The sequence below is a fragment of the Populus trichocarpa genome, chromosome 2 (assembly GCF_000002775.5).
Source record: "Populus trichocarpa isolate Nisqually-1 chromosome 2, P.trichocarpa_v4.1, whole genome shotgun sequence".
NCBI lineage: Eukaryota > Viridiplantae > Streptophyta > Magnoliopsida > Malpighiales > Salicaceae > Populus > Populus trichocarpa.
In genome coordinates this window covers 10,738,483-10,763,730 of record NC_037286.2, presented here as the reverse complement: position 1 = coordinate 10,763,730, position 25,248 = coordinate 10,738,483, and the positions used below count along the sequence as shown (strand labels likewise).

The following is a 25,248-nucleotide window of genomic DNA, read 5'->3' as shown; positions in this document are numbered from 1 at the left end:
GTAAAAGTTTTAGTAGTTTTTAATTACGTCCTTCAATTCAAATTGATAGTATTACATTTTTCATTTTGGTTCTTATTGTTTTAATTTTTATTTTTTTTCTTGACTCTCTTGTAAAAGTTATTATTCTTTTCAATTTCACAATTTAATTACAACATTATTTTTTATTTTTATGTCAATTTTGATCCTTATTATTTTTTTAAAAAAATTGTCCTTTACTAAATTAATGTTTTTTCAATTATACCCTTCAATTAAATATAAAATTTATTTAGTATTTTAATTTTTATCCTCATTCTTTAATTACTTTTTTTTAAATCCTTTTGTATTCCCTTTTCAATTATATCCTTTAATATTTCACTTCATGATTTTTCCAAGTTGGATGTTTTGGGTCTAATGACTTAATTTACAGGTTTGAAAAATTAACATGATTTTTTTGAAAAAAAAAAACTTTATAATTCTTTTTATTTTCTTATCAGGTTGTTCGAATTACATAATCTGGACTGCAAGTTTGACTTGATATCTCGGATTTGCTTAACCCTAATTAGCATGGTTAAAAGTATATCATGATTGGTTTATCATATCTTTTTTTACCACATTCAACGTCAAAATATTATTTTTTACAAAAAAAAAAAGTTAATTTGACCCACAATAAAACACGGGACCAAGGCTAGTTTAGACTATATCATTGTGCTTTTTTTTTTAATACGAAGAACATTTGTCAAAAATATGGAGTGCAAATGTTTTCATTGAAATTGAATCGAATCCGTTTAAATATTTTCTGTCTAAATTTCTTATATTTTAGTCTAAATATCAAAATCACGGGAAGATTCTAAACATATGATCCGATTTAGAAATTTGAAGTTTACCCAAGCTAGTTTCTTAGGTCCAACCAGTGAACCAAAACAAGCCCAAGTAAAATACGCAGGCAGGCAGGCGTATTTGACGTCTAATTGGTTTGAAATATGACGTGGCTGAACACTATTGGCTATAAAAGCGTGGAAAGTATATAAGCGCGCATACGAACAACCCCGTTTATTAGAGCGTGGATTTTGACACCGCAAAAACGAAAGAGAAGAGAAGAAATCGAAATTCTAGTCCATCAAAATCTCTCAATTTCTTTTTCGAATCAATTAAGGTGAATGCTTCATCTCGTTTTCCATTTGATTTATTTTTATTAATGAATTTCTGGATCGATTTTATTTTTGAAAATCCTTAGATCTGTTTTTTTGTTTTGTTTTTCTTTTTTGCATCAGATTGCTGAGATTTGCCCCTGAATTCTCTTTAAGAAAAAAAAACTAGGTATTATGCTAATCATTAGTATCTTCATTTAGATCTGCCTCATGATTGGATCTATTTTTTATTTTGATTATTAAGATTTAAACATGTTTTATTTCGTAAGCAATTTCGCAATCACAAGGTTTGTTTGTTTGTTGAAACCGATAGGTTTTTTAGTGCAAAACAAAAGGGGGGATTTGTTATATTTTTTCGTGGGCTCTACATTTGAAGATATGGCCAATTAACATGTAACGGGGACTGAACTAGCTGATTTGTTTTTATTTATAGAAATGGCTGTAGGCGGAACTGCTCCCCCAAGAGGAAGTGCAGCAGCAGCTGCAAGCATGCGCAGGAGGAGGACAGTCAGTGGTGGAGCTTCAGGAGGAGCAGGAGCAGCGGGGACTATGCTTCAGTTTTATACTGATGATGCGCCTGGACTTAAGATCTCTCCAAATGTTGTTCTTGTTATGAGCATTGGTTTCATTGCTTTTGTTGCTATTCTTCATGTTGTGGGCAAGCTTTACCTTGTTCGTAGGGAGGCTTAAAATGATAGGAAGCTCCGTTTGGTGCCTTGAGCTTGAATTTTCGATTTTGAATCAATAGACTAATGTTTTAAGCAAATGGATGTTGGTTTTGAATCTTATTGACTAATTGTTGTTGCAATTCTCACATATTCTGCTTACAACACTCTGAGAATCGAAAGAGTTTCAGTCATCTTGCCCATGTATGATGTTGATTCTATCATTTGAGGTATTATCAACAAGGAAGGGTTTTCTTTTCCATCTTTTTGCAAGTTGTATGGAGATAACAGGCACTAACCATCCCTCTCTTCTGTGCAAGCATTAACCAGAAACTCTCATCTTATGAGTTAATGTGTTGCAGTTTTATGATCACAAATATAATTTTTAATTGAATCGGTTGAAATTTGACAGTTTTATGTTAATTATAAAGATGTCTAACACGTGGTTTATGTTAATAAATATAATTTTGAATTGAATGGATCGAAATTTTGCTAGAAAGAATCTAAGACCTAGAAAGTTTATTGTATGAGATTTATTGTATTTTTTTAGTTGATTTTTTATTTTCTTTTACTTAGTTTAAAACTTTTTTATTATCTTTTCAACTTCGTTAATATGTTTTTCCCGATATATAATAAAGCTTAGAAGAGCGGTGATATTAAGTCTTAATTATAAAAAATATCAAGTAATAAAATTCTGAAATGAGTTTTGGTGCGGTTATTCTCCTTGGAGAAATTTTGTGGTGGTTGTTTTTGCTGTCTTTCTTGTGGTAGCACATCTAATATGATAGCAAGGTCAAGCAAATCTACATTAAAAAAAATATCAATAACTACGAAAGAATCCAAGCGCATCCAGGTACAACAGATGATTCAACTTGGTAAAATCGGGTTCAGATTACCTGCCCTACATCTGTACAGACAGGGTACAAATTAGGGTTTTCGAAATGTGGGCCAAAATAATCTAGTCGCAGAATAATGCGTAATTTGAAAACTTCAAGTGGCGCATACATGATTGTCAAGAAGGGTCAGTGTGCGCTCTCAGAAACCCAACCAGAGACCATGCTGTCATCCATGGGCTTCAAGCCGCCGCATGATCTAGCAACTGACTCAAATAGTTTCTCTATCTCCGGTGCGCACCTTATGAACGATCGATTCCAAAAGTTGTATCTAGGATTCTGCAAAATACACACAAATAAATCAAAATGATAAACCTGCAGTTAATTCAGATCACGCAATGCAATATTCTTAAGAGTGATCACCTTGATGAGCTCGATGAAAGTAATCAGAAGGCCCCACGGATGTGGTCGATTAACAATTAGACGTTCCAAAAGAACTCTTGTAATCTGCTCTTGGATAATTTCCTGCTGACGGCAAAAACCAAAGTAATGAACACAGGCATTTGATACAACCAAAGTAACTAAATAAATCATTTAATTCATCAAAACTGAAAAGGCCTATTTCATAGATTCCTGAAATCTGGAAAAAGAGGCCTTTCAAGTGCCCTCTTCAGATACTCACCACAATACCTCTCATGAAGCACTCTCCTTGATTTAAGATTACAAGGGGTTATTATCAAGAGGTTGCCAGAGATATCTCACAAAAACGAGTACATCTTCTTTGGAATTAAAAATCCATAATAGACCCTGATTCAAATTTTAAGTGCCACTTACCAAGTTATACAACTAGATTCAGTGATTTGGAGGTGTACTTTTCAGAAACTAGATAGATGTGACAGGACAAGATAGAAGACACATTTGCAGCAGCAAAAACCAAACAAAAACCACATTTTACCTGGTTTGATTCAGCAAATAAGTAAAGCAAAACAAAGGAGAAGTAATGTGTGTGGTTATTCGGATAGCGCAGTTGATTAGCAACAGCATTTAGAAAGAGGTATCGGCCTTCTGTGTCTAGGTCCAGTATAAGCGTCTGGTAGATATCTAAAGCAGCATCCACCAAAAATACAGCTAAAGGAACAGTATTTCCTGCCGATTGTCCATGAGATGTTCTTGCCTGCAGCTGCTGGATGGCCTATATAACAATAGAACTTCAGTGAAGCCATTTTTTTTATAAAAAAAAAAAAAAAAAGAAAGAAAGAAAGAAAGAAAAGAAAATGAAGAAATAAAGATAAGAATCCATTGTTTTGCCGCCTGTCCCTTTGCGTATGGAATTCCACCTGACTAAACTAAAAATCAACCAAAACTTCAGAATCTAAACAGAACAAAAATGTCAACAAAGGGCATCAGCAGGGAAAGAAATGCAAGCATTCTCTCAAGGTATTTAGATCATTTTCCTAGTATGCTATCATCTTGTGCATTAGGAAAATTCTCTCACGGCAAGAGAAACTAAAATTAGCAATCCATATGGTAAAAAAAAAAAAAAAAGGCTACAATTCCAAACGTATAAACACAGAAAAACACCATACTATACAAACATAGATAACAGCAGATAGTCCATGAGACAACAAGAGGACAACACATGAAGAAAATGGCTAACAGAATAGACATACCTGCATTCCAGCATAAAGGACAAGGGAGTTGATCAACGGTACATTATAACGGGTTCCGGCAGATGCAGCTTCACTAGGTGAAAGGAGCAATCTCTGCTTCAATTCAGTCAGGAATGAAGAACCCTGTTGCCTAGTCTGCAGACAGATTCAAATTAAATAACTAAGAAGAAAATACTAACAAGGATGATATCAAAACAATATGCGGCAGGTCAGGATGTGAATGCTTTATAATGGTGTGTAGTGTGGGAAATAGAACAAAAAATGTCAAGCACAAATGATTGCAGAAAGTGATAAAGGTAACAGAGGTATATGAAGAAACACGAGTGTTTTTATGTAGTTCAAGAACCAAGAGAAAACATCAAACTGTAGCATAGAGAGGGCGAACAGAAAATACCTTGAGATACTCATCTACATCAGCTTTCATCTGCTTTACTTTAAGAGCTGCATCAACCTCGGAGAGAATGTGAGGAGGTTCCCTAATTTCCGGAAGCAAATCAATCTGAAAAATTTAAACAAAGAACCAAACCCTCCGAGATCAAATTACACAACCATGAAAGTCATTACAGGATTTGTTAGATAAGTAATTGATTATTGAATAAAATTAACAGACCTTTAAGTTGGGAGTTGATGGATCTGGAAGCCTCATATTGAGGGGGAAAGCACTAAGAATAATATTACGCATTTGTATGCAGCTTGGAGGAATCACATCACAGAAAGTGAAATGGTAATCACAAAGGAACTCAGGGAAATCATGTAGCAGCACCAAAAGCACCCTAAGTGTACCTTTATATAGCAAGTGAACCTACAAAACGGAACTAGATCAGACACAGCATATTAAGTTAACAATGAGCTGCAAGAACTGGGTGAATGCAAGTGACATACTGGCACTGCCAGCTCGGCATTCCTCAAATAGGGCTCCAGGAACTGGAACAAGTCTACCAGCAACCGCTGAACATAGGGCCAGCCCTTCTGTGCATTTCCTATGAGCAATCTTGGCATGAAACTCCTATGACTCACCAATGAGAGCCATACATAGCTGCAGAAGCATTTTGACCAAATAAGTGATGCATGAAAAGCAAGGGAAAAGGTACTTTCTGAGTGTAAATTGCCAATTCTGAATAGATAAAATCTATGGCACAACAAGTATGACAGATGAAGAACCGGATCTCTTTGCTCGTAAGTTAAAAGAATCCTGGCTGTGAATGGAGTGGGGAACAATGCACATCACAAAAATTTGGTTCTTCCCATGTATTGCATAACATTGGAAGCTTGTAAAAACGTGGTATGAGCATTTATTATCTACCATCAACATTGCACCTTAAACATTGTTGACACTTGTTCTTTATCACCAGGGAAACAACTTGACAGAACTTTCTACACCAGTTAAGAAAACCACAGCATTTCACGACAGGAATTTGAAAATCCAATTTATCGACAGTATTGAAACTGCACTCCTCATATCGGTGAAACATTATACAAGATTGCTCACCATGATATGCTGGATTCACTACCATCAATATTAGAAATTCAGAAAGAAATTTCCTTGCGTGTAATTATAGGTGGCTATTGTCTTTCTTGAAAACATCACTTCCCAACTCCTTGTGATTTTGTTAATGGAATTTTTCCCTAGGGTCAACTTTGAGATCTGTTTCCTCCCTCATCTTCCCTTTTGTTTCTGATTGAAAGGAGGGAGGAAAGGTATAGTCTTGTTAAATCAAGAACTGAAAGGATCATTGAAGATGGTCAAAAACTGAGAATGGTCTAGATGCAAATAAAGAAGTCTACTATCAAGGAACAAGCCTAAACACAAGGACCAGAAATAGAACAATTTTACACAACCTTCCCAGTATGTTAAGTGGGTGTAACTGAATGAGGCATCTAGCGAGTTAGCAAAATTGTATTCTTGTATCCTACTTTAAACCATGGTCTCCAACCTATATATTTCTGTTATGGATGCCTTCTTTTATGCCAGCTACTTTACAAAAAGGAGCTCGATGTACCTTTCAGGATATTGTTATATTGTCTACGATCTTATCAAATAGCATTAGCTAGTAGTTGCACAGTTCATGATACAGACCTGAAACCAGGAACTTTAAGGGGCTGCAGATTGTGGAATGCACCAGCAAAGGCTGTCAAGATCTGTAGCATGTGCAATTAACATCAGTGAGCATATGCTTCTTTGAATAGGCACAATGATTGAGGGAGTCCAAATAAGCAATACCTGAAAGTTTACACCATCGACAACAGGCTCTGGGGAAAGGAGATCTTGAAGCCAACTTATAAACAATCTGAAATATGGTCTTGCATTAAAAGAATTTTTCTTCTCCTCCGAATCCTTTTGTATGAATCTCACAGTGATGGACAAGATCTGTTGAAATACCATAAATATCAGGAACAATATAAAAATCTAAGAAGAAACAGAGCAATGGTAATGATTTTGCTCCAAGATAAAATTCTAATGATCTTGATGTAACTGAAAAATGCAAGCCCCTATGGATAAGATTTACCTTTGACAAAGGAAAGAGTTTACTTGATCCCTGCTCCACCTGATGAGACGACGTATAAAATGAAAGATGTTACAGCATCATAAACTAAATACAAGATCAAAGGAACAGCAGTACAATGCTGTTAATTAGCATAAAAGCTTACCTTTAGGATTGCAATGACCAATTTTGCATAGATATCAATAGCAAGGAAGGAGAGATTCTGCATTTGATGAGGTGATTGCAGTACACTAGAATTGATCACCTCAGAGGACAAGCAGTGCGCAACAGAGAGCTCCTGAAATATTTTGTAGAAATTATAAAATTGCATCTTGAACATTATCCCTGAGATATAAGTTAAAAGGAAAGGAAAAGTACCATGAGTACGCGAAAAAAGCGATCTGTCGTCTCGTCCCCCTTCAGCAATCCATTTTGATGCAGCTGTAAGATGTAATGGTTAGAAGCTGCGTCATTTGCACCAGGAAGTTCACATATCCGATACCATTCCGCAAAAAGCATGGAAACCTACATTTCACAAGAACAACATAAACATCTGAAAAATACCAGAAAAAGCATTAATAATTTTCACACTTTTCCCAACTATTAAAGCAAAACAAAGACAACACAATGGAGATACATGTCATCAATAAGTGATGTTTGTGTTGCGTAAGAGTGGGGCAGAGAGATCAACGTATTCTAAAAATCCTTTTACCCATAAGAAGATCACATGGTCCCTTAAAATCTCAATGTATCTTCCAAGAAATGACCTTAGAGAAGCTCAAAACACTTTGATCAATCTCAGACAGCAAGTGGCATCGCTGTCAGGTTTCAGCAATTACAGCTAGCTAACAAAGCAATAGACTTCCCCAGGTAATGTAAGAACAAAAAAAAACTGCTTGCAGATGCCAATTAGAGAAAAATCTGAGCGCCCTAAACTTCTCATTAAACTATTTGAGCTCCAGATACCTGCTCATGAAAACCATCTGGTTCCACAGGTTCAATGTTGCTATATTCTTCCCTGCTAGCTATCAACTGATTGGAAGGCTGTTTCCAAAAAAAAAAAAGTATGAAGTTCAAGAATCAGACAAAGCACAAAAGGGAGTGATGTATAAACCATGCAATCTCCACTGACTTTGTCTCTAGACTGTCTTGTCTTGTCCTCCTTTCCAAGAGCTGGACTAGTTAGAGCAGCTGCATTGACACCAGGATTCCTAGCAATCTCAATAAGCTGTTGTAATGACTCGGAAGATCCAGGTTTTGCGGCAAGCTGCAAGTCAGAATCACCAAGAAAAGTCAAACAAAACAGCATATAATGAACTCCTAACATAAAGATGTAAGAATACAACCTTGGCCAGAGCATCGACAAGATTGTGGAGTTCAGAGATGACACTGGATTCTTCAACAATCAAAGCTTGGATGAGGGAAACAGCAAAGTCCGTTGCAACCTCTGTTCATTTTAGGGAATTAGTTAATCAAATCAAGTGCGATAATGTCTACTCATTATACAATAAGAATTCCCTAGACGTACTATTCCTTCCCCCATCAATGAGTTTTGCCATATGAACATTGTACTCTGCAAGGTTGAGCAATTCACTACGCATCAGGCCAAGGGTAATATCTTTATTGAACTTTCGCTCCTCGTCTGAGTAAATCACCTGTAAAAAATAGAAAACTGGTGTAATTAACATCCATAAATGCAAATAGAAGAACAATTAAACAAAATCAAGAAAAGAAAAACTTGTTATCGTTTGAATTAAAGAGGAAGAATATAAGTTACTGCATCTGGACACCGACTCACTCTGCTATCAAAAGTCATGACTACAATACAACAGAGCTAGAGAATGTCATGCACAACCTAATATGTAAAAAGTCAGAAAGGCATACCCAGCTAGTGAGTTCTTTAACCACAAGCTTGCACACATCACGAATTGCAGCCAGAATAGCAAGGCAGGCATTAACGTGAAAACTGTTTGATGCATTCTCATATAAACCCTTGAAAACCTGTATGACAATTAGAAAAACTCAACTCATGAAAAACATAGAAAAACTATGAGCAATTGTTTAGTTCAATGGATATTAGAACAGCCAGAAGAAATCATTAGTGAACAAGAAGCAGCAACCACTATAGCCAGACAATAGAAAATATCATAAGTAGTCAATGAAAAAGGAAGCACACCTTTTGTGCTACAGCCAAGGCAGCCTCATCTCGACTGACACATCTACTTATGATTTCAGGAACCTCTGCAACTACCCCCTGAACACCAAAAGGACAGTTATATTTTAGATGACCAAACTCAAATTCACATAAAAACAATTAAGAGATGTAAGAAAATTAGGTGTGGGCAGAAGAATATAATTCAGAACCATATCAACAGATAGTGTAAAAGGATACAAAATTAGATGACAGTCAAGAATGTGTGATTTGGTAGCAACACATACCAAAAGGAATGGAAAGAAGCAGTACCTGGATTTCAGCTTCTCTAGAATCACTAGTCACCAAAGTCTCCAACTGAAACCATATAAGATGGGATATCAGCAGAAGAATACCTTTTTCAGTGCAACAACTAAAACAAGTACATGCGAGAAGATCAAACATCTTCGTAACAATGACATCACAGAGGCCTCTGGTTACAATTACATCCCCTATCCCTTAACCTAATTGGGAAGATAAACATTTGACCTGGGTGCATATATATATATTCTTCTCCCAAAACCATGTCCAAAAGAAAGGATGGGTGCATCTTACATAAAAACAAACGTGCCTAGGCATACAACTCACTTGCTCTGAAACATAACAATCAATAAAATGGATGTGGCAATTTAGACACAAGCAAAAGGATTCAAACAAACCTTCTGCGCAATAATCTGGTACTTGTCCAACGCATCCCTAGTGTTCAATGAAGCATCTGCAATGCTACTCCCAACACGCTCAGAAGCAACTGATGAAGATGATGGTTGAGAAGAAACTCCCGCTTCCTTCAGACAAAAAGGTACCACAAATTTTTTTAAAAAAAAAAAAATTGGCCCCAACCATGTCAAAACAGAAGTAGCAAAATTTCTTCCAACCTTTACAACATCTGAGGATTCCACTGGACTAAGTTCAGAGGAAGTGGTAGCAGAAATTGAAGCACTGGTGGAATTGTTTTCAGAACTTTGTTGGATAACACCATCAGCCGTCGCACTATGAATTGATGCAGAACTGAAACATAAAATGCAGAATTTTGAAACTTCAGCATTCAAAATTTTGAAAAACCAGAAATATCAAGTACCAATAAATAACCATAGAACACCTAAGAAGTGCAGCTGAATTAGATTCAATGGCTTCTGAAGCCACATCCAATGAAACTGAACCGTATGCACTAGCAAGACCAGTAGCACCAGAAGAAGCAGAACCCGTAGGGATGACATGTGAGCTCTGGCTAGATTGGTTTTGCCACGGAAGCCGAACAAAATCCTGCATACAATAGGGGAAAGGAAGGAGGGAGTTCAGGGAGGGAATTATTAACTTTTAAGTGCTTTCTTTCTGAGAACCACACATACCATATGGAAGAGATCAACAGGCATTTACCTCGTAAACTCGCTGTTGAGAGGGAGTCAAGTGACCAGGCTTGGGGCGAAGGGCCTCAGGTACAACGCCCATAGAACTTTGGGTGTACATGTTTGCATCAAAAAATGCTGGACCAACACCATCTCTATGCTTCCTTCTTAGAAGTTGTTGAGCTATTTCCGTGTCAATGGTTTGTATGGCCTGCATGAAACACCCGTGACAAGAGGACTACATTAATCTGCCACATCTTTGATCAGATAGTGTAGAGCTATTTCATGATGATTTTTTCATATTATTTACGAGAACAAGCCCAAACTAATATTGATTTCCTGCATACCATGCCTGGTTCTTTCTCAACAAAAGAAAACACATAACTAGAATGAAAATAATGACTGGACAAGGATAAGCAACCAACCAAGAATAGAGAACATTAGCCAACAACAAACAATACCAAAGCAAAAACCTTACAAACTAGAACTTAAATTCTACTGAAAATTAGCTAAACACACTCCTGAAAGTGTCATAGAAGCAAAGTTCCATATGGAAACCAAAAGGACCACCCAATACCACAATTTCCTCAAATGTGAATAATTTTTAAGATTCAGGATTTTAATTCCATCCAATTAACTGTTTAGTGCCCCTAAAAAAGCATCTAATATATCCTACTCTCCCAGAGTAACTTCATATACAGCCATGATATGTTGCAAGGACTCCGCTTTGTCCAGTCACACCTGTGTTGACATGACACAAGTAAATTGGGAGACACTGACAACAAGCAGCTTATGAATCTTGATGGCAGAGACAAAAGAGAATGCTATAGGCATTGAGATAGAGAGAGAGAGAGAGAGAGAGAGGCGAGAGACTAAATAACAAAGAGGGTTTTTCAGACAGCAGTAAAGAGTGTGAGCAAAACAGTAGCATTTAAACCAAGGTTACAAAGCCAGCCATTTTGTGTATTCAAATTGCCCAATTTTTAAAGCATGATTTTGTAATGAAGGAGTTGCAACAGTTTTGAACTAACCTAATAAATACAGCCCTAGTGTAAACAATGCCCAATTCAAAATGAGTCTATTCCTGGTAAGCAGAAAATCCAATATTCTAAAACTAGATCAATATGTGGATATTCATGGTTAAAACATTCCCTTGTTCATTTCCAAATTTTGGACACTGCTGAGTCACCATTTCCTAAAATTTAAAATTTACCAGTTTTTACACTTAGATCACACCTGTTGCACATGCCCAAGTAAAAAGCAACATAGTCGATGATACATGTCAGGCTCTTCATCCAACACCAACAAACAGGTGCTTCCAAGGAACACCTTAACTAACCCTTGCCTACTCTAAACTACTACTGGGATCTTGACATGAGCACCACAAATGGGGGAGAGCCAAACTCATTAACTAGTATAGACATGATATATAAATTATATGCATGCCACATTACTCAAGAATAAAAACACCCCCAAACTAAGAAGTGGTTAATGAAGTAGGTGTATATCAAAGCTAAAACCGGAACCTTATCAGTAGCAGCCTGTTCAATCACCGCACACCCAAGATCAAGGTTATCATTAGTAACAAGTTGCACAGCATGCTCCAGAATTTCACTTGTTAAGGAGAAACCCTGAACTGAATTCCTTAGCTGACTTGATATTGAACTACGTAATGGCTCCTGGCAAACAGAGAACACCAATTTATCGTAATGAGAAAAAAGAAGATCAAATAAAATGATCTCGCTTCAAGTTCCAAATAAACAAAGGAGAAAGAAGAGCAAAGAAGTTCTGTGACAGAAAAAACCTTGCATGTTACATGAGCTAAGCTTCCAGCCAAACTGGCAACCATTAAGTGCGCTGCATTATATATTCGTGTTTCATCGGATTCCATGGCATAATCCTATAATTGAGTAAGACATGATTGGAAGGCATTAGAACATGTCTGAGAAATAACAATGTTAAAAGTTTCTAAAACATGTGGATATATTTGATTCCAGATAACAATGCTATGGTTAAGAGACAAAATATGAATGTGTTAGCAACCGAAGAAAAGAGAATTTTGATCGAGATGAGATGACAGCGCCTGTGGAGCTTGCTGCCAAGATAGATACAGCAAGCCCCGGTATACATGGCACTAAATTCTTTGTTTAAGTCAACATCCAAACCTTCAAAACAAGCTCTTTTGTTGTCTGTGTTGCAATAGAAACACTTCTCTGAACAATACCAGAGACAATATCTTTGATGGCTCTGTCCATTACAGTAGGAACCAGTCTGTAAATTGTTAATGAGATAAAGACTATCAGACAAACACGAAACAAAGTAACTATAAAGCATGATGAGACTAATGTAGAAACAGTTTGAACCTTTGAAAATGCACATGTAAGCCCCAAGAATTTAACTTCTGATTGATAATAACATGAGTTCCGATGTTAGGTATTGCTGTGGGAAGCTGAAAACACCAGAGAACTTGTAAATTAGAGACAATAAGTCAGTCTATTGTCAGACTAACAGCATATGAACTTCAATGCACCTGACTAGCCGGAAATGTTGACTGGGATGGAGTAGCTTGGAATAGTCCTTGTGCAGAAGGGAGCTGATCAGACAAGCCTAATGCAGCTAGTTTTTCATCCTCCATCAATGTACCCGAAGAAAGATGGACAGGAGAGGTGTACTTGAGACACCAAGCAGATTAAACCTCAGAAACATATCAACAGCTGCTTAGAAAAAAATAGAAAATCAAATGCACACAAACCTGAGATAACATATGAGCATGAACGCCAGAATTAGGTGGGCTTGCACCCTCAAGTGGTAGCTCAACATGATTTAGGGGAGATATAATTCCAGATTTAACTTCTGGAAGCATCTGTGGTTGGGATGCTCCTATATCTTTATTGGAAAAATCAGGATTCCCTTCGATTTCCCTTTTCCGGTCCTTAAGAAGAGAAGTTGGTGCTATGTCCTTCATATCTACACCAAGGTTCTTGAACAATACCTGAAGTGCCAAAAGAATATCATTAACAAACAACCAAAAACAGCATCATCATAGTAGGGCTTCTATAACAAAAAAATATGTACATGCAGTTGGCAAGTGCTGATTGTATTCCAATACCTCTATATCAAATTTGAGGTTCATTTTCAAGTTCGGCATTGAGTAGATCTCAGCCAGCAATCCAAGAATGCCCATAGTCCAAGGATTAGGAGGTTGGTATGCTAGACTGTTTTGGCATGGCTCTAGAACCTACAGCAAGTAACAGAATGTAAGAATTATACAGCAACCAGATTCAGAGACATTCAAATTGTCAAAATTCATACCTTGGATGTAAATGGTATAACTGCAATCATCAATCCCTTCTCATATGCCTGCCCAATGACAAGATTAACTCGAGTGAATATATGATTCTTAAATGATAAAAAATAAAGATGAAAAAGAAAAAACGAATGAGACTTGTTATTATTAAAGAACACCACTTCTCCATATAAAAGAATCACCTCCATGATCAAAGATTTGGGATCTATCTCACGTGCCCTCAGAACTTGGTTCCTTCCAATAGTTAATTTCCCAAGCCAACTTCCCAAATTTTTAAGCAATGAACGCTCTTCTGAACTAGATTTTATAAGCTCTGATCCCAAAAGAACCTGAAAACAGAACAAAAGGTAATACTTATCTATTCTACTTTTAAACTGAAAAGGACTTATTCATGCTACTTGATTTTCAGAAAATGAAGTTGCTTAACAATGTCCAGTGCACAAAGTACACATCATGACACAAACCTTGCAGTTTTCATATGTGGCTTGGACAATCTCCTTATTTAAAGCTTTTGAATTAACTTTATCAAGGAACTTCAAGTACAAATCATGAAAATTGGGCTCAATGCTTGCTCTGAATGAAAACATTAACCAAGACCAATAAGGAAGAGGAAACAACACAAATAATTAACATATTACTTAAACATAGAGATAAATATGCATAGAAACGTTTACACAAACTAAAGAATCGGGAAAGGAAAATTGGGAGAGGGTTCTGACCTTTTCATGACCATGTACTGCGCAAACCAGGGATAGTACTGCTCCTTTAGTATTTCAGTAAATTCTTTTGCTTTAGGTTCAACATTTGCAACTGAAATATTATTAATCATGAATGATACTTTGTCATGAATCTCTGATCCTGGAGCCTGTAAACAAAAATTAAAACCAAATAACTACAGTGCACAAGAAAATATGAAATTATTTATTTTTATCAATATGTTATTTGAAAGAGAAGTAAAAGGCTTAGGACTCCTTCATATAAGGAACAAATATGAAAACAAAATAATTCAAAGAGAAATTAATAAGAAATTAACTTTGCAATGTTAAAGGCCATCAGAAAAAATTCCTGCAAGCAAACACCATGAGAAGACCAAGATTAAATTATATCCCACAACAGCTTCTTTAAGAGTAATTTTTTTAAAATTCTCTATTTTTAAACGTAGAAATATTCCAGATTCAAGGACCATTCTCTTTCCAAGCCACAAATGCAAGGGTAAAAGCTCCTCTACCCCTTGGAAACACCCACCTATTTATCCAACAAAGGCTAACGGCTTGCTACGCAACAACCTTATTAGCAAACCATACAAAGAAAGCTTCCCAAATGCTAAATAAAGATGACACTCATCATTACATGATGTGCAGTGCCCCCCATAGCATACAAATTGCTTGACCACCAATAACCAAGGCCCATTGAAAAGGAAGATTTCGGGAAATATTACATGGTAAAAGTTAGAGTAGATGGCTCAGCTCGGCCCCTTATGAAACAAATTGCCACTGTAGAATTTGAAGACTTCAAAATAAATACCAATTTTTTGAAACTTCCTAACTTCAAAAGAATAGAAAGGGTAGCTCCATTCAAAGTTTAATACTTAAATGACCAAGAAACTTTTTCTTTCCCAAAAAAGTTATCAGCATAAATAAGGTGTGAGGATAGTAGTTGCAAGTAAAAAAAAATCCCTTGATGGATAAAATTAATAGGGGGGAAAAGGGCAGTAGCTCGTATTCAATTTCATGCTTACAGGGGCCTCTACACATCTCTAGAGAAAAAATTGAATGATACCATAGGCCTCCATACATTATCTGTAGAAAATACTACCACTTATGTGAAACATAGTACCTCTATTGGTGTTTCTCTTCTCTCAGCAGCAGCCATAAGTGTTTCGATGTTCAATGCAGAGCCAAACCCTGTATTGAATATTGATTCGTATATAATGCTGACAAAAGCATGTTTAAAACAGTTGAAGGTATGGTAGCTTAATGTAAATATCATGATCATTTAATGAGCTTACTGGTGGAGGTAACTACTCGGAAAGGACGGACAGAACCAGGAGAAGATAACAAAGCCGAAGAAGTAACTGTACCCTGCAATCACAACTTGAGAATAAGATGAAGAACTATAGGAATGAAATTCAAATATTAACCCCATCACATTAATTGATAGCGGAGGCTACCTTCTGAATGCTAGAAACATCACTTGAGGGGGCAACTGAAGATTGCACACTGGAAGATAGAAATTGTTTACTCTCATTAAATGGAGCCGCAGATGCAAATTGTTTAGTCTCATTAAATGGAGCAGCAGATGCTTTCAAACGGTCATCAAGAGAACTTTCATGTCTCTGTTGAAGATGGAGTGTAGAGGAAAGCTGCTGCCCAGCCTGTTGAATGTTAATGCTATTTGACTGCAATGATGACACAAGGTTAGAGAACAAAACTACAAAGGCTGTTGAGACTATTAATTAGTTTGACAAACTAGTTTAGCCCCTAATCTAGTTGCAGTTATGATCAGATTATGATATAAAAATGTCATACTTCAATGGGCAAACAAATTTGAAACAGAAGCAGTAATGTATTGATAAGACAATGCAATGGGATCAGGGAGCTGGAGGTACAATGGTCCCAGTGAGAAGCAGATGCAGAGATGGTGGTGCCAAGAGTGTAGTGGTAACATACAAATTAAAAGTTTTACCTGAACATGGAACACCAGCTCAAAATGTCCTCGATCACCTTAATTTTATTTCTTTAAGAGGGTAGTCAAAATACAGACTATTAATTGGAGCACTAAACATCCTTGAAAAAAGTTAAGAGATATCTGATGCATTCACATGAGACAATATAAAATCCAGAGAATGTTCATAGTTGCAATCCATGGTTGAAAATAAAATGAAAGAAGAATCAGATGTGCTATGATTTATATTATTTGCAATAAAGAGATGGGCATGTATGTGTGCCCAAAACTCCAGCTCCCTGACACTATTGCACTGACTTATCACCAATTGCTACTTCTACTGCAAATATGTTTATGGATTGAAAACAAAGGTTAATAACAAAATTTAAAAAATTCCACCACATCAAAGAAACTAATTTTGATGTGAATTTTAATCTAAATATCTTAGATGGAACCCTTGCCAAATCTTCATGTATCAAGTTTCCATCATTTTAAACAAAATTATGTCAAATATCTTCTGAACATCTCAGGTGGTAAGCTTGTCAAACATTCATGGATCCAGTTAAAGCTATTAATGCTTAAGACAAAAGGAGGAGCACAAATTCTAAGCATAAAAAAAAAAAAAACACAGTTCCTAACCTCTCCATTTACTGAGGCAGCCTGAGACAAACCATGGTGATGAGCAGCAGAAGCATTGTTAATTCCATCTGATTCCAAATGCCCTGATGAAATCCTGGCAAGTGCTCGTTCAATGAAAGCAACAAGATCAGCATGAGTGCCACGCAGATGCGATATTTGTAAGATGTGATTGCAATACTGTGGCCATTCAATCAAACGATCCACAAAATTCTCCAAAGCCTTGGTCCCAAACACAAACATCTGCAAACAGTGGTCATACACGACATTATATATATGCATATATATATATATATATATATATAGATAGATAGATAGAATGGTCGAATGTCGCTTAGGGATGATGACAGACTTTGGAATCTGGAGGTTTCCGAAGCGCGTCTAAAACACCACGCAAGGCAATCCCAAGAGTGAGATGAGTAACAAGCTGGTGCTTGATAACAGAACCTGAAATGCAATTCAAAAACACGACCACATAAATCTGCTGAATACATTCCAAATCACATTTATTTGCATAAGTATATATATCTCGAGATTACTTAAAGCAGGTACTGAAACTCCAAGCCAAAGTCATGCAGATATTCACAGCTTCATGCCTCATGCTACAAAAATGCAAATACCAGTAGCAATCACAGGCAAATAGATATCTGATTTTATAAATGGATTTTCATTCAAGCAGTAAGCAGTCAACTTCTTCAATCAAGTTGTATGCAATCAAATAAAAAACATATGCTGCAATGCAAACTTATATCAGCTAAACTACATAGAATTCATCACAATTTTTCTACAAAGGGGCCCTATTTTGGACAAGCAAATACATGTTGAAACTCCAAACTCATGGACAGGCAAAAGGAGGTTCAATATGATTAAAAACAACTAAGTATATGATAGCAGAGTTAAAATTGCACAAGCAGCACCAAGAACTTGAGCTCTTAAGCATAATTATTAAGACACAGCCAATCAAGGTGACTTGATACCAGGAATTGGACTAGAAGGCTAGAAAGATGAGCCATGCTATTAACTTTAACCTCTAAAATGAAGCTCACCAAAAAGAAGAGCAGCAATTTTTAGTTGCCTTTCTGGATACTTTGGGAAGAATCTATATTCTTCAAATAGATTGCCAATCATGCACTCAAAAATCAATTGTTCCCTGGAAGTGATTTCAACAAAGTGATTAGTCGTACCACTGAAACCAAAAGTCTCTGATAGGACCCACAAAAAAATAAAAAAAATTAAACATCAAAATAAAATATTAAACACCAAAACCCTCAAATGAGCACCACAAAAATCATCTAAAACTAAGATGATACAGGTCCGAAAAGGTATCGTCAGCTTTCACACTAACACCTTTCATACTTGTCTGTAAAAAAAAACACTAATAAAAATAACTACAATCATTTCAAATGCTTGGAGGAGACAGACACGTGCAGCGTATGCCAAAAAAACAATTCAAGATGTATGAACAAAACATGGAGTAAGAATCAAACATAATTCTTCACCAAAATTATTGTGGTTAGTATAATTTTAAGGCTAACTTCCAAAACTCTATAAATGCACATTTATTATAATTAGATTGCTAATAAAGTTTAAGGACAAGGGATGTGGAGTTTGTTTGGGAACGCGGTGCAAACAGCGTTCCCTCAAATTTTGAATTTTTTTTTGCTAAAAATTATTTTTTTATGTTTTCAGATCATTTTGATGTGCTAATATCAAAAATGATTTTTAAAAAATAAAAAAATATTATTTTGATGCATTTCTAAGTGAAAAATACTTTGAACCGCATTTGCTACCACAATCTCAAACACACCCGTAGTAAGATTCCAAAGGAAGCAAATGCTTTATAAAGATTAACATTATACCTTTTCACAGAAGATTCCTTGAATCGAGCAAGCATTTGAACCATGGAATCTATTGTCAGATGACCAGAAAACATTTGATGGAAATAAGAGTTTGCCTCTGCCTCAACATCATCCGAAAACCCATCAGGGGTAGATGAATCTGCCGAGCTACCATTCTGCAGCCTTGGATTAGAGTCCATAACTGTTACATGCAACCTTTCCATTTCCTCAGAAAGTTGGGTAGATATAACTAAGCTGGTATGGGCTTTAAGGACCTGAAAAGTATGCAGAGATTTAGAGTGTCACCATGCAATTGTATGGAGAAGACCAGAATCAATTAAGTGTAGAGGTTAGAACCTTCAGGAAGGATGAACCAGTCTCTGAATAAAGATTCACAATGGTACTTTGAGGATGAATAGGTTTGGCTGCAAAATCCTGTGATCCACCAGGCTGAATCTCCTTAAGAAACTTGAGACATTCCTGCACAGTTGGAAAATACACACCATGTCATGTATAGCTATTTCCATCACTAAACCATTTCCATCACTAAACCATAATTTAACTTGGCCATATTAAAATGCATTTAGAATCCTAGAGATAAGATTTGGCAAAACCAAAAAATTTCGGCACCTTCATGAGGAGTTTAGAAGGACAGCTGAACATTACCTCGAAGAATGAATCCTTGTATGTAATTAAATTATTACCCAGCCACTTTTCAAGGTCTATAAGCTCTTTTCTTGAAGCAAGGGCTGCTAATCTGATACCAGAAGGAAAGGGAATCATGTCTAATACCGATGACAAAATCTGCGCAAGAAACAAGAAATATGAGCTCAGAATTAATCGTGCACAAAACTAGCAACAAAGAAGCATAACTAAAAGATGAATCCAGAAATGAATAAATCAGTAAGAATAATGCAAGGTTATGGAAAAAGTTCCCACAAAATGGCAGCTTTAAAATTTTGCAGGAGGTGATGGAACTGTGAAACAGCTAGAACAAAAAACAAGTCGTGAATTCTCTCCATTTACCTTTAGCTCTTGACAAGCATCCAATATCTCAGTCATGATGTTTGGTTCAACATTGTGAGCATCTACAAATCCCCGCAACACAAGATTAGGGTTCAGATGCCAGAGGTAAAGCATCATACCACTACCAGCAGCACTTTTGATTATAAGAGGGAAAACCATAAAAGACACTTCATATTGGAGGAGGCTGTAGGCAGTCTGCAATAAGAGTAAAATTGATCAGCCAAAATAAATATGTAGGATATAATTCCAAGAATCATGAATAAAACAAGAGAAGTACATTGATATGTGACATCCCAAGAAGCAACAATTCTGGACAGTGTTTGAGAGGATACTCAAGCATTGATCGAACAGAACTAGCATGACCCCTCTCAGCCAGTTGACAAAGCATATCCAAAAGGTCAAGGCACACCCACGCATGATTAGAATGCCCAACTTGAAGCTTATGGCCATGCAAAGCATCAATATAGTTCTGCAAGAATAGCAAATAACTTTTCATTATCAGAAATGGGATTACCTCAGAACGGAAGCAAAAAAAAGGGTAGAAAGGCACCATACCAGCTGCCTTCCAGAATGGGCAAAGGTGAACACTTCTGGTGGTGCCAGTACTGCATGTTTCAGAAAAGATAGCTGACCTTCAGTATTCTTCCAAAGAGACCCATAGATGGCATGGAGAGGGAACGGATCCTGCAAATATCAAAGATACAGATTCATAACCAGAAAACAAAAATCCCTGTTTAAGCAATAATTGGCACCCACATGGGCCATTAGTAAAAAATATTGCTTGAGAATCATATATGTTAATGATGATCATGTATGTTGCAGCTGTAATTAGCGACGGGGAATGGAGGTGGCCACATCCATGAACAGATGATATGGTGAAAATTCAGAGTGCTATATGTGGCATTATATCTCCTTCCAATGGTGAAGATGACAGGGTCTTATGGAAACTCACTCCTGGAGGTAACTTTACATGCAAAAGTTTGCGGGGATCAATAAGAGCATAGAACCGTAGAGTTGAGTGGTTTAAGCTGACTTGGGGTCCTCTATATGTACCTAGACAAAGTTTCAATGCTTGGTTGGCTATCCTAAATCGGCTTTCTACTAAAGTTCAACAAGTGAGAGTGGGGATAAATCTTGAGCCCCTATGTGTTCTGCGTAGTCAAGAGAGGGAAGATGGGATCATATGTTTTTTACTTGCTCGTTTGCTAAAGATGCTTGGAGTTCTATTTTCCAATTGTGAGGAATTCAAAGAGCTGTAGGAGATTGTGTGGAATTCAAAGAGCTGTAGGAGATTGGCAATATGAGTTTGATTATGCCGAAAGAATTTTGAAGAAGTGCTTTTCTTCTGTTATCCTCGGGCTTGCTTTGTGTGGGGTCATTTATTCGGTTTGGAAGGAGAGGGATGTCGGGATCTTCAATGGAAAAAGCCCCCAAGCCACTGTTGTAGATGCTCAGATTGTTCAATTGATTCAGTTCAGATTGTGCAATACGAGTTTTCTACATGAGGCTTGAAACAATCCTAAAATTTGCTGATCTCGGTAATTTGATCATTATCAGCTTCATTGTTTAGTCTTCATTCTAGCATTGTCTTTGTATTGGTTTCTGGGCTTTGTAGCAGGTTTTAGTCCCCTGCTTGGTTGTTTCTTGATGAGATAAATATCATTCACAAAAAACAAAACAAAAAACCTTGTATATCCAGAAACAGATCTTGACACGACTCTACCAGTGTAAGTATTTCACATATTACGAAGATGTACCTGGCATGTCTGTCTATATACAGACATCAGAAAGGAGAATGCCTCCTCATTAGGTATGTAAAATCCTTCATGATCCAGGTTTTCAATAACTTGAATCCAGTTAGTACCAGGAGCCTGTAAAAAAGCATAAATATGCAATGATTTAGGGAACTCCTCTTAGAAAATGTCACATTTAAAGCAAAAGGCAAAGATAATAAAAACAGAACTGAACTCACAAGTTGCTTGATTGTCTTTACAAGGACGTCAATGTCCCAGGAGCTTAACTGTGGAAGATCAGTTGTAATGTTACAACCAAGAGCCAAGCCAAACGTTGAAAATGTGCTCTGGTTGTCCTCAAGACCGGTAAGGTTGCGGGCAATTGTTCCAAGTATCTTAGAAATGGTAACTTCTGTCAGTGGTAGAAAAGGGGATAATATTTCTTTGCAGTGCAACACATCAAATGTGCATCCATAGCCTAACTCTTTCACAATATCTCCCAGGCTCATCTCCTCCTCCATTTCAGCTAAAATAGCATCAAATTCACTATCTGTACTTCCATGGATGAGATCCATATTCCTACAAAACCAAAAAAAGTGCATTGCAGGTATTATAGACCACTGAGTTTTACAGTTATAGTCAATTACCAGGCCAAGTAAGAAAAGAGACTACCTCAAAAAATTGGCCTCGCGCAATTCATCAGAAATCAACGGAGTTAAAACAAATGGGACAACATCTTTGGACTGCATTAACGACAACATCTGCATAAAGTTATCAACATGCTTGGAAAGCCCCTCAGACCGCTGGAGGAACATAACAATATTCTGAATTTGCTCAACAGAGTTCATTGGAACAGGATTTGCACACAATTCCTCAATTTTAGCCAAACAGAACTTCTTAGCTGAAAAACCAACAAGCTCATCAATAAAATGTACAATAAAACTCCAACCCGATAAAATGCAAGAAAAAAAAAACATTAAAACAACAACTCACCGAACATCCTGGTATCAGCATTCTCTGATTCAGAGAGCGCGAGACCAGTGCCAATTTTCTCAGCCACAGATAACTTCAATAAATTGGACAACTTCTCTAAGAAATCTTCAGTGATCTCCGTACTTTTCAAAGACTGACAAAACACGGTAGCGAAATTGGGTTTGTCCAAAACAAACTTGAAAACCGATGCAAGTACGGGTTCCAAATGCATGTTTTTCAAGTCAGTCTTCAAATAATCCAAACATGTTTGGAGCGTCAAAATACTTCCTTCAAGTTCATACTCCATAAACTGCATTAATCCACGACACCCAAACAAAACCTCTGAATCTTAGCCAGCAACAAATAATTAAATTTAAAAACAAAAACAAACTCGATTGTGACCTAATAATAACTAAATTAACTTCCATGCTTAAAATAATTTCTTATTTTGTTTCCAAAGATAGCCGGTCAAAAAAAGCGTGAAATTTTAGGGTTTTTAGAAAAAAATTAAAAGAGAGAGTGAAAAATAAACGATCGATAGCAAAATTAGGGATAATAAAGCAATGTAAAGAGAGTACCTGGCAGAGGTCACGAAAGACGGAATCAACGTTAGCTTCGTTCAAGGAATGAAGGAGGAACCGAATCTGACTCGGTACTGTTGAAGATAACTCAATCATGGCGAGTGACTCAGTGAGTGAGAGATAAATTAGGTTTTTTTTAGCTTTTTGGTTTTACAGTGAGAGAAAGCAGGAAGGTGGTGGTTCTGAAGATTTTTACACGAAAAGCAAACTGAGAATTGATGAAGAGAGGTTCTCTTATGTTGAGTGTAATATTTTAGAGCAAATGACACGTTGTGGTGTTTGTCTGGGTTTCGCGACGGTCACCATAGGGTGTGGGTAGGGATGAATATGTCGAGTTCTTTACGTGCCACGTAGCGAACAAAAATTATTAGCGCTTCTCTCTGTTTTGTATTTGTATTTGCAGGATCAAGAAAAATCATAATCATTATCTCTAAATTAATTTTTAATTCTAAAAAAGTCCTGATACTAAACAAAATTCTTTAAAATCTTTAAACAATTGACACTTAGAAGGTTAATAATTTAAAAATATATATATTTAATTATATAATAATAAAAATAATTACTCCCAAAATTAATTATCAACCCAGTACTTAAATATTTGTTTCTAATTATTTAATGTTGTAATTGTTCCTAAACAACTCATGTATGCTTCATAGTAAAATTATACTATAATTACTAAAAAATTTAAAATCATATCTTTTAATTTCTCATTATATAATTGAATGTTTTAAGATGATAGTAAAACAATGGGCTCAAATTTTGTAATTAAATAGGTTCACTTTAATTGGAGTGAACATGGGAGAAAAAAAAGATTAATGTATTTTCTTTTTTTTCTCAATGGTTTGGTGTAGAGTTGTTTCAACAGGTCCTTTTCTTTACAAGTAAGTGCTCGTTTGATAATGTGGTGCTGTTACAATTTCATTTCACCAACAAAAACACTAATAATGATGTTTTTGTTGCGATGCAACCTACAATACATCATGTTGTCAAAAGATGCTTTATCCATTAATATAGTTAACGGGGATCTAAAAAGTTCACTAGTAATGTTCTAAATATTAACAAAGAACGTGCATGAATATAAGGGAGAGAACTTTTAAACCTAAACTTGTGTGTCAATACCTACATTTCGGTGCTCGTGTGTTTTAAAAAGTATGGAATTTTGAAACCTAAACTTTGCAGGTTGGTATCTGAATTCTAGTGTTAATTTGTTTTCAAGAGCACCAAGAACTTGATGAGATTTGCTCGATCATCTTTTATTGTTGCATTTATTGGACTCATGATTGTCGTAACTTGCCTATTAATATGATATAAGAGCTTATAAAAAGGTTTTGAATGTAAAAATATGAATCAACATCAATACTTATTTAGTGTGGTCTGGCACCATGTTTAATTTATGATGATTTTAATAGTAACCTAAGATTTATTAAAATTGATAAGTTTTGATCTACATATCATAATTTAGGACTCGAGAGCTTTTTCGTGCTTGTTGAAGGTATTACTATCTCTAAAAGCACCCATCTTGAAAAATGGTTACCCATTATCAAAACTTTGTCAATTTGACTGAATGGACCTATTCAGTGAAAGTCTCTTTCACTTGATAGCAATAATTCTAATTTACATTCCACAAAATCAATCACTACTGACTATAATATCAACCTAATTATAGAAATTTGTTTACACAATAATTACACAAATATTTTCAACTATTTTCGTGACTTAAATAGCTAATATTTATATGAAAATTATTGGTTTTAATGAGATGGTCCACCATGCTAACAAACTTAACCTTTATTGGATCTTTCATCCTTTATTTTTCTAAAATTGTAATATTTTTGTATTCAACGATGTTAAGATTTATCTAAGAATCCACAACACCTTTTATGGATTTTAAAATTACTGGTACTTCATACTTTTTTTTCTAAAAGAAAATGAACTTGTCCATAACATCCTTTATTTTCATTTTACACTAGATTTTTCGTAATCGATATCCAAGTTTATGTAGTTATATTTTGTATATAGAAAATTTTTAAAATCCTCTAGCTCATTTGATGGGACCTAAAATTATTGTTTTATCATAAAAATGTATATTTTATAGAGGTCATCATGTGAACCTCTTAAATTTAATTGCCACATTAATTCTAAACAAGACAATTAAAATAGATTCATCTGTGTGGCT

At 35.9% G+C, this 25,248-nt stretch overlaps 2 protein-coding genes across 3 annotated transcripts; one reads left to right on the top strand and one right to left on the bottom strand.

The window, feature by feature from the left end:
* The first annotated feature begins 967 nt into the window (after positions 1 to 967).
* Positions 968 to 1,935, top strand: LOC7453947 (protein transport protein Sec61 subunit beta). 2 transcript variants are annotated; one of them, XM_002302479.4, is made up of 3 exons: positions 983 to 1,132; positions 1,251 to 1,296; positions 1,561 to 1,935. In XM_002302479.4, exon 3 carries the CDS (start codon positions 1,563 to 1,565, stop codon positions 1,815 to 1,817), a length of 255 nt encoding a protein of 84 aa, XP_002302515.1. In that variant the 5' UTR covers positions 983 to 1,132; positions 1,251 to 1,296; positions 1,561 to 1,562; the 3' UTR covers positions 1,818 to 1,935. The 2 variants fall into 2 exon arrangements, with proteins under 2 accessions (XP_006386558.1, XP_002302515.1); XM_006386496.3 differs by lacking the exon at positions 1,251 to 1,296 and having other exon boundaries at positions 968 to 1,132.
* A 661-nt stretch (positions 1,936 to 2,596) lies between these two features.
* On the bottom strand, positions 2,597 to 23,378 carry LOC7483819 (uncharacterized). Its single transcript, XM_024595964.2, has 51 exons — positions 23,070 to 23,378; positions 22,513 to 22,801; positions 22,192 to 22,420; positions 21,759 to 22,098; positions 21,544 to 21,657; positions 20,342 to 20,470; positions 20,064 to 20,255; positions 19,787 to 19,981; positions 19,427 to 19,564; positions 19,118 to 19,240; positions 18,782 to 19,035; positions 17,969 to 18,072; positions 17,275 to 17,369; positions 16,926 to 17,165; positions 15,793 to 16,020; positions 15,631 to 15,703; positions 15,459 to 15,526; positions 14,342 to 14,487; positions 14,087 to 14,195; positions 13,805 to 13,951; positions 13,628 to 13,675; positions 13,425 to 13,553; positions 13,068 to 13,307; positions 12,846 to 12,986; positions 12,679 to 12,764; positions 12,481 to 12,586; positions 12,120 to 12,215; positions 11,842 to 11,994; positions 10,347 to 10,526; positions 10,069 to 10,232; positions 9,845 to 9,977; positions 9,629 to 9,754; positions 9,243 to 9,287; positions 8,955 to 9,032; positions 8,663 to 8,779; positions 8,307 to 8,433; positions 8,125 to 8,225; positions 7,911 to 8,045; positions 7,745 to 7,822; positions 7,157 to 7,303; positions 6,945 to 7,076; positions 6,803 to 6,841; positions 6,517 to 6,663; positions 6,373 to 6,434; positions 5,178 to 5,331; positions 4,906 to 5,097; positions 4,690 to 4,794; positions 4,296 to 4,430; positions 3,581 to 3,817; positions 3,049 to 3,150; positions 2,597 to 2,964 (listed from the first exon to the last, which is right to left on the bottom strand). Exons 1-51 carry the CDS (start codon positions 23,166 to 23,168, stop codon positions 2,815 to 2,817), a joined length of 7,197 nt encoding a protein of 2,398 aa, XP_024451732.2. The 5' UTR covers positions 23,169 to 23,378; the 3' UTR covers positions 2,597 to 2,814.
* Positions 23,379 to 25,248: the final 1,870 nt, after the last annotated feature.

Bases quoted from the DNA above. Each gene is read 5' to 3' on its own strand.
- LOC7453947 (XM_006386496.3), top strand. From the start codon at position 1,563: ATGGCTGTAGGCGGAACTGCTCCCCCAAGAGGAAGTGCAGCAGCAGCT.
- LOC7483819 (XM_024595964.2), bottom strand. From the start codon at position 23,168: ATGATTGAGTTATCTTCAACAGTACCGAGTCAGATTCGGTTCCTCCTT. The intron at 10,527-11,841 runs GTTCCGGTTTTA...TGTTTCATGCAG, and splicing joins AACAGGCTGCTACTGATAAG to GCCATACAAACCATTGACAC. The intron at 8,226-8,306 runs GTACGTCTAGGG...TAAAATGAACAG, and splicing joins CATTGATGGGGGAAGGAATA to AGGTTGCAACGGACTTTGCT.